General features: G+C 43.5%; 1 protein-coding gene across 1 annotated transcript in view; it reads left to right on the forward strand.

Moving 5' to 3' along the window:
• The first annotated feature begins 10,036 nt into the window (after nt 1-10,036).
• erfl3 (Ets2 repressor factor like 3) overlaps nt 10,037-12,322 on the forward strand; it is a 69,014-nt gene continuing 66,728 nt past the window's right edge. Inside the window, exon 1 of the mRNA XM_085471743.1 lies at nt 10,037-10,845. Coding sequence (XP_085327869.1) covers nt 10,824-10,845 — 22 coding nt within the window. The 5' untranslated portion in view covers nt 10,037-10,823. The remainder of the gene's footprint in view (nt 10,846-12,322) is intronic.

The following is a 12,322-nucleotide window of genomic DNA, read 5'->3' on the forward strand; positions in this document are numbered from 1 at the left end:
GGTAAAATATCAAGTCTTTTCAAGTAAACCGGTTCAAGTCCAATTCAAGTCCCAAGTCATTGGTGTAAAAGTCCAAGTCAAGTCACAAGTCTTAGAACATTTTTTCAAGTCAAGTCTAAAGTCATAAAATTAATGACTCGAGTCTGACTCGAGTCCAAGTCATGTGACTCGAGTCCACACCTCTGTCACCTACTGTAGCCAACCTTTACATGGAGGAAGTGGAAAGAAAGGCTCTTGGCTCTTTTAAAGGATACCTACCCACTGGTACAGATATGTTGATGACACCTGGGTCAAAATCAAAACCAAAGAAGGAGAATCCCTCACTGCTCACATCAACTCAGTGGATAAGTTCACCAGGGAAGACATAAAGAATAGCAGTTTGCCATTCCTGGACTGTGTTGTATGCATTGAGGAGAATGGAAACCTCAACATTGAAGTTTACCGGAAGCCCACACGGACCAGTACGTACTCTCCGACTCCCACCGTCCTCTGGAACACAAACTTAATCAGGACCCTACAACACCGGGCAGAAAATGTTCTAAGCCAGAAGAGAAAAAGAGGGAACACACACGTTTTGAGAGCTACATCAACTCCTTTTGTAATTTGATATCTAATTGCTTCTTTTGTTACAGAAACCAAAAAGCACTAATCCATCATGCTAGAGTAAAAATATGATGACAGTCTCCTTGCAATTAGGAAAAGTCTGTGGCAACCACGACCTCTGGGCAAGTAGCTGTAGCCACCAACTGATCTGTTTGGGTTGACAAGCGCATCTCATCTGGGTGACACATCTCTTTGTAACAGGGGACCCGACTGAGATGGTTTCCAGTCGTTTGTATTCTGGTTTAATTCCTGAGCACCTATTTCACTTTGCAACTAAATTGCTGTCTTGCAGCAACTACGTCACTATCTGTGGAGGAAAGTCTGACTTCTATTGCAAATTCACGAGGTTCTGACTGCACTCTGAATGTAAGAAGTTATGGTGAGTTTCTGTATATGAAGATGGCAACATATTTGTGATTTTCTCCATATTATCACAGACAGATTGAAAGTAATTACCAACTTGACCTATTTGATCATAAACTGATGGTGGACTGAGTCCATATTTTTTCCATTTTGGTGCAAAGCACCAAACTCATTTTAAAGACAGCTACTGATTGCAAGTGGTCACAGATCAGGTCCTTTCCTAGAAAGCAACAATTATAAAGGCAACAATCCAGCAAAGTCATTGCACGTGGTTGCAAAACTTGTGTTATGTGTCATGTGGTCTCTAGCTACTGCTTTCCCCAGTGTGACTGCAGCATTGGGCACCGAGAAATTTAAATGCAGCCCAGATTCTTTCATTTCAAGTTATTTCTGTGCCTCTTTTCCAAGGTAGCATCCATGAAAAACAGAGTTTACAAGCCTTATCAGAGTTCAAACTAGTAACAACCTTGCTAACGTGTTGACACATACCATGTTCTGGCTGAGGGGTGTTTTAAAATGGATATTTGCACAAAAAGATGAAAGAGGATTTGAAGGGTTAGTGAAGTTAAGCTAGTGGACATAAATTGATGCGCTACTCCATGGCTAGCGACATTAGGCTAATTTAAACAGGCACAGGTCTTGTAGTTGGGAAAGTTGCAGTAGTAGCTTTGGGGTGAAGGTATTATTATTGAGGGTTAGTCTGTGAGGTAAACCACCTGCAAGTGATCAGTTAGAAAAGATAAATGCTTGCATAAGCAAAACTAAAACAGCTAAGACTGCGAACTGCCAGGGATGAACCCATTCACAACAAGGTTAGTGATTGATGCGTTTCTGCCATCTGATTTGGTCAGTCAGAATCCATCAGCTATAATCTCCTCAGTGAAATCTTAGATGTCCCAAGAGCAAAACCTAAAGGTGTTCTACACATGAACACATAAAGAAGCTGCACAGAGCCAAAATGACAAGTGAAATGTTTTTAGGACTGATGTGTTGGTGCACATAGTAGACTTTTAAATGGTCTGATACCTCATCACATACATCATAACAAGCAGATTGGTTTGTGAAATCCTGTTTTAAAGCCAAGATGTCATCATTTTGTCCTTGTTTCGATTATATTACCATATTTGGAGAGATGATCTAATACTAACGAGCTTAGTCGTTACAGTGCATCTTTAGACTGTATGGGTGAGGTGCACAGAAAAACAGATTCATAATACCAGATTATCTCAACAAAACTGAGCTTGAGCTGGAAGTGAAATTAACCACACAGCATAACTTGTTACTCGTAAGACAGTCGCATTAAAGTGCTCCAAAAGGGATCAGCTCCACAAAGTTGGTGAGACGTCATGTTGAGCCACTCTGAGCCTCTAACAGACAGCCACCTCTGTCACCACACCTCTCAGCTAAAACAACCACACCCTAATAATTAATAACTTTAAGCCTTGATACAGTTTAAACAGGTGAGTTATAATCCCTCATACCCATTACTGGGTTGACTTGCTTTATTTTGCCAGCCTTAGGTAGCCGAGGAGCTGCATTTCCCACCTGAGAGCTAATACGAAGCAATAATGCCAACTATTTGGAGAGGTGTTTCTTTCCTTTCTATGGTTGCATGTTTAATATTCACTGTCTTATTATTGCTGATCCTGGAAAGTGGTTGCTCTCGGTCTGCTTTTTAGTGCTGAGCCCGTTCTGAGTGTTTTTGCTTAAAACACAGCTGAACAAAGAACAGAGGAAGAACCACAACAGTCATGTTGCCCGCAGAGGAAAAAACAAAACAAAACAGTGAGATGAAAATCAGCGTAAAGTTATTAAGTCATTACTTAACATTATTTTCCCTTCTCCAGCCCTAGTTAGCTGTAAAAGTGACAGCTAACTAGGACCAAGCCTTGGCAAAGGTCTGTCCTCCACTGAGTGTTTAATTGCTGCTCTTACAATAATGATTGCCTCTCATTCATGCAAATAAAGCATAACTGAATTCAACCGACGCAGAAAGAGGAACAAGATAGAAAAGCACACTGAGCTGAAGTGTTTTAGGCAATCGCGCTGAGTGGAAACAGGTAATAAGACGGATGTAGCGGTGACATTGTGGCTATATGAAAATCAAAGTAAGGGGATGTGTGGAGTGAGCTTGCACTTTGGTTGCTGAGAGGTGGAGAGGAGTTAAAGGGGGGAAGAGGAAGCTCTGTGCTATGCCAATAGGAAGAGTTTGTTCCTCAGTGAGATACAGGAGACAGTGTCAACACACACGCTGTGCTCAATATAGCTACTGTCACACGGCCAGGCGTACCTCTCTCTCCTTCCCAGCCTGACACTTGCACCTTTCCTGCCTCGCTCACATTCTTCTATCTCTTCCTCACACAAACAGGTTGCATTCTTTTCCCCCCCTCCTCACTTTTCCTCAGTCCTCCCTCCGCCTCCCTGTCCATCAATGTCACTTCCCCAGCACTAAATTAACTGATCCCTCTTCCTTTGCTTCCCTCTCCTCTCCCTCTCTGTATATATTACAGGCTTGACACCTTGCCAGACATTGGTTTAATATAACACGCATTCTCTGTGCCTTCCACCCGCTCTCACATTACCCTCTCTTTCCAACTCCCACCGCCCCGCTTTCATATGGGCACTGGCCGCTTGCTTTTTCCATACTTTACCCACCGCAAAAGGAGCTTTTTGTTCTTGAATAGCTCCCTCATTGCCATGGTAATCCAACAGAAAGAGAGTGTGGTTTTTCTGTCTCGGGCCTCATGGATGAAAATAGTAAGTCACGATGGGTTTCTTTCAGTGGCCCTGAATCTCAAAACTCAGTCAGTGCAAATCTGAGTCTGAAGTTTAGAAATGAGTTTGCAGTGTGTTTATATAAATGTCATATTTTAACTGAAGCGGTTTCCCACACAAGTGTCCTTCTTTTTCATCATCTTCTTCTTCCAGGTGGACCTCTTGCTGCTGGGTTAACCCTCCTTTTGATCCCCTTCTTCCTCTATTTCACTTGTCCTCCACTATCATCCTCCCCCTTCCTTCCTTCCCTCCCTTCTCGTCCTCCACTGCCTCACCACTCGCTGTGGTAATCCCATTACTCATGTGCGAATACCAGCTGGGGGAGAGAGGGAGGGAGAATGTGCACAGAGGATAACTGTGTAGGGGCCTCACATCCCAGCGAGACGGTTGGACACTGGGCGTTCTTTGAAACACTTGTTTAGAGAGGAGAAGGAAACATCGAGTGACACTGTAGATTGTTTCAGTTGAAATTACACCTTTTAACTTAGACTTTTTAAAAAAGAAAAAAGAAAAAAAAGAACTAGGTTTGGCTTATAGGTAGCCTAACCTCAGCATCTGTGATATGACTCCCAGCTCGTTAGGTTTTTCTGTTTGTTTTTGCATTTTATATTTTCTCTCTACATCTCTATTTACTTATCAAACGAAGATCAAATGCCTCCTTTTATAGGGCATAGAATAGGTGAAACAGATACAAAGATTAAAAGGGAGCGTCACAGGACTAATTTGACTTGGTGGTTAAGAGTATCAATGACAAAGCCTGGGGGGCATGCAAAAGTATCTGTAATGTTGCCGCTTATTCAAATGAAGACATTAGTGATCCAAAGCACTTCCAGGGGTATCAAATTGTTGTTTCGTATGTGTTTTTTTAAACAATGATCCTATCGCGGGTAAAGACGGTGAAAAACAGGGACAGAGGGAGTGATATCTGGCCGTCTCTCCCTGACTGTTGGACTGGTAAGCTCGAAAATAAACAAGTTCTTTGATGACAAAGAATCCATTGACTCCCTTATTCCGTCTCTCTCTCCCACTCCTTATTCTCCACAGCTTTGCTCTCTTTTCCTCTCTCTCTCTTTCTCTGGCCTTCTTTTGCTCGTGCTGTTTTGAATGGATGAAGTTGGTGGTGGGTGAGCGTGGTGTGTTTGCAAGTGAAGGGGCAGGAGGAAAGGAGAGGGAGGGGCATTAACCGCCACCCTGCTGCACTTGTTGTCCCCTCAGCTGCCGGCTTTTTCTTTCATCCGGTCTGCTCTCACCCACCCATGCCTTTCAGACTAGCAACCCATCTTCCGTTTGCTTTTCACTGTCGCTCAAGTTAAACCTTTTTCACTTCAGTCAAGGTTGCTCCTCACTTGATGAGTTGAAGCAGATTTTTTTTTTAAAAAAATAAGAGTGAGTGGGTGGGGGGACTTTGCAGGTGTTCGAAGTTGATCATGTAAAATAATTTCTTGGAAATCAAGTCAAAGATAATTGTAGCATGGGTGTATGAAAAGAGAAAGTCAAAGAAGGAAAAGAGGAAGGAAGAAAAAAATGTGTGCACTTGAACGTCTGAGTGTGTGTGTGTGTGTGTGTGTGTGTGTGTGTGTGTGTGTGTATTGTTGCCTTTGTTCAAGTCACCAGTGGTATGAATCATCATCAACCAGCCTATGTAAATACTGCATTACACCTCTGTTGGTTATTCAACGCCCCGTCCAGGAATTATAATCCTGCCTGGCTTTCACTGGTCGCTGAAATCAGGTTTTGCATGTACATACATTTTGTGTGTGTGTGTGTGTGTGTGTGTGTGTGTGTGTGTGTGTGTGTGTGTGTGTGTGTGTGTGTGTGTGTGTGTGTGTGTGTCTGCAGCACTGCCTGTGGTGGCACTGGTTAGTGGGCTACCACACCCATTGTCCACGGTAATTACACTGACTCAAGCCATCTGTGTTTTAGAGGCACAGACCAGAAGAAACCAGTGTGTGTGTCTGTGCGTGTGTGTTACTGCTGACTGGATGCCATGCTACTGTATGAAGCTACCAACCTGACGTCCAGTGAAAAAAGTGTGCTGTCACAACTGATGCACCATCCGTCTTCTGCATCAGTTGTGACCGTTTGACACAGATCTCAGGTGGGTCATCTGTCCTTACTTGGGAATTTGGGAAACTGGGATGGGATGCATCACTTCAGTCTGATGGGAGGTGCGGCGGGGTGGGTGTATAAGGGTGTGAATCTGGGGATGTTCACACCCACTCAACTTATGCATTCACATATACACAAATACTCCAGTGACAAAATCTCGGTTCTCCCTTTCATTCCCTCCGTCTTTCTTTCGGCGGAGCGTCTGTCTGTCATTCCGATTAGGAACGGGCAGAGTCACATAAAGCTGTGAGAGGATGAAAAAAAGGGCGGGATGGGAGATAGAGGGAGTTACGGATGATGCGGAACCAATAAGACAAGGCTCTTCTGTGATACACTCTGTTTGTCAAATTCACTCGCCACATTATAGCTGCGTCTAATCCAGTGGTTCCCAAACTTTTTGCTGCCATGCCCCACTTCAGAAGCCAAAACGTTTCAAACCCTGAATTTGTTTTGAATTTTATATTTCTGAAAGTTGGATTTCAGTAAAAAAATTAATTAAAAAAAAAGCATCAGTAAAGCTTGTTTTTCTTTTTCATGCAAAAATCAGATTACTTCAACTTAGTTTAATACACATACATGTATATTTTTGCCCTAGTTATCAACAGCTGCACATGTGGGAAATCACCTTCCTCTAAACTGTAAAGCAAAAGCTTCTGAACACCTTAATATTGCCTCATTTTACTTTAGCTTACAGACAGAATAGATAGTTTCCAATCTAAATTTAGAACTGATGGAACATTTTTATACGTTCACATCAAACAAGTTACAGAAGATTTATATTTTTATAGCACCGCCTCTGTTGCGTTTACATTCAAAAGCTAAAAAGGAAATGAGGAGACGAAGACTGACTAGTGGCCTAACTGATGAGACAAAAGGACACCTGGCTGCTTTTAACCCAGGTCTCTGAAATCTTTACTTTCTTAAGCATATGCCGCAATATTCAGACATCTGTACTTTGAGCTCTTTACTTCTGTGCAAGAATATATAAATATAATATATGTGCACTAATTGGAGCAGATATTCTCAAGTTATTTAGGATGTTGGTTCTGAAATATTCAAAGTTCCATTAATTAGCAAGCTCTCACATCACAATTAGGCTTTTAATTATAACAGTTTAAGGATGAATGAACTGTAAAAGTCCACCATCTGTTTAAAAAGTAATTAAAAGAAGAAGAAGTAAAACAACAACAACAACAAAAAGACAATAGAAGCATAAAGTAGAGGAAAAATACACTGCCAGCTAATTGTGCCTAATTGCAATATATAACAAGCTCTTTATACTGAAAATACAAGTTTCTTTACTTAGTTTTCACAAGTCTGTCAACCTTGTAGCTATAGCAGTGACCTGTGGAGAAAAGGTGAGAGCTGGTGTGAGGGAAGGGAAAAGAGACGGAGGCACGGAGAGGTGGCTGATGATGGAGAAGGACGAGGAGGAGGAGGAGGAAGAGAAGAGGTGTGAGCGTGCGGGAGGGCAGATGGGCACATGTATGGATGGGTGGTAAAAGACAACAGAACAATGCAAAGAGGCAATCGGGGGAGAGAAATGAGGAGAGGTGGATGAAGAGCCAGCGTGAGGGAGGAGGAGGTTGAGGAGGAGGAAGCGGGTAGGAGAGAGAGAGAGGGTGCAGAGTGAAGCGCCGTGTTTATCAGTGCTCAGAATGTACTGTGCTGTCGGTAAATGTCATCTCCTGTGCTTGAGTTACAATAGTCACAGACAGAGGCACACGTGGATAAGCGTACGCAGGAATATCAAACAGCAGAAGCCATTTGTCCACGCGGCGTTAAATCGCTCTTACTCGACTGTCAGATTTTCTTGTCCCCCGTCAGATCTTCAGCTTTTTCCCTCATCTCCCTCTGTGTGAAGAGCCTCGGAGAGACGCTGTAACGCTCTTCACCTAACCCAGACATGCAGACATCTGAAAATGTAGAACAATTGATAGATATGTGCTGGAGGCAAGTCAAAATAGATGGCAGCAACAAACAGAGGAAAGGGCAATGGTGTGACACTTGTTCCCAGCTGATTGCACTATTGTCAGCTGCACTGTGAGAAAAAGTCACACAGGTCTCTCCTGTGGTCTTCCTGCTTCTGAAGAAGACAGGGCAGGATGGGAAGAAGGTTCAGTGCCCAGTTTAATGGATTTCTTTTAGTCCAGTTCCTTATCAGGCACAGCAGGCTTGGTTTCCTGAGCCTGTCAGAGAATGGCCAGCAAAGGGAGGAGAAATCCTGTTTGTAAATCACACCACAGGGACTTTGTTACCATCAGGGGACTGTTTACTTTGTTTTACTACCACTGTCTTATCCTGTTGACAAGGCAGTGCAGTGCTGTGTATCGCTGATGTAACAGTGCGGTCAAAAAAAGAAGAAAAAAAGGGGGGAAAAAGCACAAAAACATGCTCTTTAAACCTCCATCCTGTACACCAGGTGCTAGTGTGCAAAAAGGCAAAAAAACAAAAAGAAAAACGGAGATGCACTTCACCTCCCATGTGTGACGCCTCACCCATTACCGGCACAACATGACAGCTTCATATCAGCAGAGGAGGAAGCAGTGTGCGAGCTAACAGTGGCACGACACCTGTCCACTCAGTTAAACAGGTCATTCTGTACATCCAATCAAGACCTTACAAATGGCCAGATGTCTCTGTGCTGTCAGGTGTCTGATATGCACACATAGCACTCCTTTGGTCACTGTGTGTGTGTGTGTGTGTGTGTGTGTGTGTGTGTGTGTGTGTGTGTGTGTGTGTGTGTGTGTGTGTGTGTTTGATGGTGGGTTAAACTCCTTATTGGCTGCAGTTAAAAAAAGAGAGAGAGTAGCACAAGGATTCAAGTTTATTTCTCAAAGTAACCACAAGTTTTGTTTTTGCAGAAAACTGAAAAAAAATGTTAAAACAGGGTTTTTTTCAGTCTGTGCCAAAACTGAAAACAGCAGTGATGCCGAGACAATCAAGATGTATGTTTAATTGTGGTCTCACTGTCCTGTTAATAAGAAACAAGTCAAAGAAACAGCACACACTAAACATACCTAATAAAGCTTCAACACAAATGGGGATTGGCATATTTTACGAATGAGGTACATGCTAACCAAAAGAAACAAGGTGGCATTACTAATGAGAAATATAAAGAAACCGATGCGATGGAAAACTGTTAGAAAACCGACAACATGTGGGTGAAAGTGGGGACAAGTGAAAAGTCTGGCAAACTTTTTACTAGAGAGAGACATGTTTTATATGTATATACTTTAAGAAGGCAACAGGGGTGTGGTGGTTAGAGCCACCTGGTTCCAGCCTTCTGGTTGGAGTTTGCATTGGTTCTCTACTCTAATGCATTGCTGGTTTCCTCCCACAGTGAAGAAGCAACTTGTGTATGGCTACCTGTGCTACCTGTCCAGTGTGTACCCTGTGGCAACTGGGATAGGCTCCAAACCCCACCCACCCCCGGAGATGGATGGCTATACACTCAAAATTATGTGGAACACAGAGCAACACCTTCATAAAGGTTTTGTATGCCTTTTCAATTACCTGTGTATAATACTCGTTTCAATTATGCAAACCTTTCCCCTCAATTAAATGTTCTTGTAGATATAATCTACTATATTAATGCCTCACAAAACTTTTTGTCACACCATCAGTAAATAAACTTAGTTATCTTAAATTTAAAAAAAAAAGTAAAATTACAAGAATGAACTGAATTGAAAAGAAAATACAAATACAGATAAACTAAATATACTACAATAAGGAGCTTAATAGGTAGAAATGTAACCACAAGAAGTACAGGTATTGTGCTATGAGGTGGTGAAAAGTAGTGACTGAGTTATCTTATAGATAGGCTGTATTCTCCATGGAAATAATAATAAGCAGGTGAGAATCGAGTGTGTCTGTACATAACTTGTTTTTGCTCTATTTTTCTGAATATGTTAGCCACCGCTGATTAAAAATTTGTTTCACTTCGTAAAACATGCGAAAAAAGATGAGTATATGCCCCCTGATGTCAGCATTAATCACTAACTGACGTTTTCTTGTTGTTTTTCTACTTTAATAAGTGTATCTATCCTCATAGGAAGAGGCATAATTGATACCTGACTGACGTAAATGAACGCTGCGAGTCAAGCCGCTCTCGCGCCTCTCTCTATCCGCAAGATTCGACGTGAAGTCACCACGGCAGCGGCGCGCTGTAACGGTCTCCCAGGCAACGCCGCGTGCTGCAGTGACGCCAGCCCGGGTCCCGGCTCGTGGTGAGTGGGGGCGTGACTCGCCACGTTTGCCCCCCCCCCCCCCTCCTCCCTCCCTCCTCGTCCCCCGTCAGTGTGGGCGGGCCCCGCTAAAGAAGAGAACGAGCGAAACACGACACTCCGAGGACGGAGAGAGGCACGGGGGGAGGAGAGAGTGAGCGCTGAGTGGTGCGAGAGTGAGTGGAAGACTGAAAAAGTCCGTGAAGAAAGAGAGGTTCCTTTTTAACGTTAATTTCTGTCAGAGAAGTAAGGCGGGTTCGCGGCGGAGAAATGTCAAACAGCGACGAAGATGCGGTTGAGACGGAGTAAACAGCTACCGGACAGTTAGCGAAAGAAGTTGTTGGAAGAGAAGAGAACGACACTTTTCGCCTGGCTCGAGTCGGGACGGTTGACCGTCTTTCTTGAGCAACTTGAGCAGATTTGAGGCTGCGAGTTACGGGACGAGAGGACCGACGAGGTGCGGGCATAAAGCGAGTCCTACTTGTGAGATAGCTGGTTTAGGACCGCACCGAGAGATAGAGGTTGGGGGGGAGAGAGTGCCCGGCGGCGGCTTAACGAATAGAGAGAGCCGCTGGAGCTGAAGCTGTAAAAGTTTGCCTCGTATCTTCAGCGAGTTCTTGACGAGATTGGAAAGCAGAGCGGGAGGAAGAGGCCGAAAGACTGACTTTTCTTTCCACAAGCAGCTTTGTGGAATTTTCCCAGTTTAGCAAACTTTAGCTGTCCTGCCGAAGAGCTAAAGCGGAAAGAATGAAAACACCTGGAGATACTGGTAAGCTTTCGCCTCTCCCCTTATTACGGTTATTTTATTGTTTCTTTTTTTACTTCCAGAGGCTGTAGTCTGCAAAGCTCCACAGTAACTACCGGCACATAGCTGATTGACTAACAAGGCAAGACAGTTAACCACCCGCTTCCAGCCTGAAAGCCACAAATGAAAACCTGTTGATTTGACTCGTTTCTCACGAGCGGCGCAGCAGCCAGTGGTTTCGCTTGATAAGTAATAGCAATCTGGTCCAGGTTAGTACTGTACTCCAGTTTTAAGAGGAAGTGGTTAAACTACTGTACAGTGGTGAAAGCGACATCCTCCGTGTCACCCAGACAACCTGATTTCTCCATCCAGAAACTTTCAGAGAGCTCAGTAAAAATCCTAGAAGCACAATCTCTACGAGATGGTGAGGGAGCAGTGTTCAGGTGATTGGATGAAGGCAGGTATGCTCGTAGCAACGTGATATTAACTCAGTAAGGAGCATTGTCAGGTCTGTCACGGTGTTTGAAGTGAGGAGTGTGTGTGTGTGTGTGTGTGTGTGTGTGTGTGTGTGTGTGTGTGTGTGTGTGTGTGTGTGTGTGTGTTGGGGGGGATTCCCAGCAGTCAGCTGAGGTCTGTATGGGTGTCTGTTTGTCTAATTCCTGAAATGCTTGCATACGTTTGTTCTTGTTGCTCCCTTTCTCTATTGAAGCCAGTGAATTTTTTTTCTCTGCACAAAAGAGGAAGTGGAAGTACACTCGTGTGCCATCTATGCATTTTATTATTTGAGGACTAGCCATAAAGTGTGTGCCTTAAACTATTCTTTCTCCATTCACAAAGCTACTATTTGTTTCAGCAAAAGTGAAGAGATTTGAGGTTCAAGAGAGAGTGGATAACATCTGAAAGTATATCTCAGTCAATTATACTGCAGTGTTTAGCGTTTTGCACGATTTTTATCTTAGTATTGTTATGCTTAAATCAAAATGCCCGCACCAAATAGACTGAAAAGACAGCAATAACAAGGAACTAGAGCCTGAGTAGTCTCATAACTTACGAATAGTAAGCAAATAATCTGATGCCTTGTCCAAGCTTTAGAAACAAACACTTATTATTAAATAATTTTAATAATAAGCGTGTATCTGCATCTTTAATAAGTGTGCTCTGCTGCCAGAACAATGTGGTGACTTTCTAAGCATTTGGCGTGGGGGCATGTCAAGCAGTGCAGGACACTTCCCACTCGGGACCCCTTCCCCCACCATCAGCCCCTTTACCCTCCACATTCCTACACACACACACACACACACGTTCACTCAAAAACACACACTCCCTGCAGCAGCCTGAGTAGGCTGCCGTGACATCACACCACATCCCACCACAAGTAGCCCTTTTATGACAAGGAAATGCATGCTTGTGTGGCAGCAGATAGCCTGAGCCCATGTGGGAAGGCAGTAAAAATTGATTGGGTTTAGGTTATAGGTTTGATGTATGCTGCTTGTGTGTGTTT

This window comes from Copadichromis virginalis, linkage group LG11 (assembly GCF_057382275.1).
Source record: "Copadichromis virginalis isolate Kocher_CV1m ecotype Utaka linkage group LG11, C_Virginalis_male_GT1.1, whole genome shotgun sequence".
NCBI lineage: Eukaryota > Metazoa > Chordata > Actinopteri > Cichliformes > Cichlidae > Copadichromis > Copadichromis virginalis.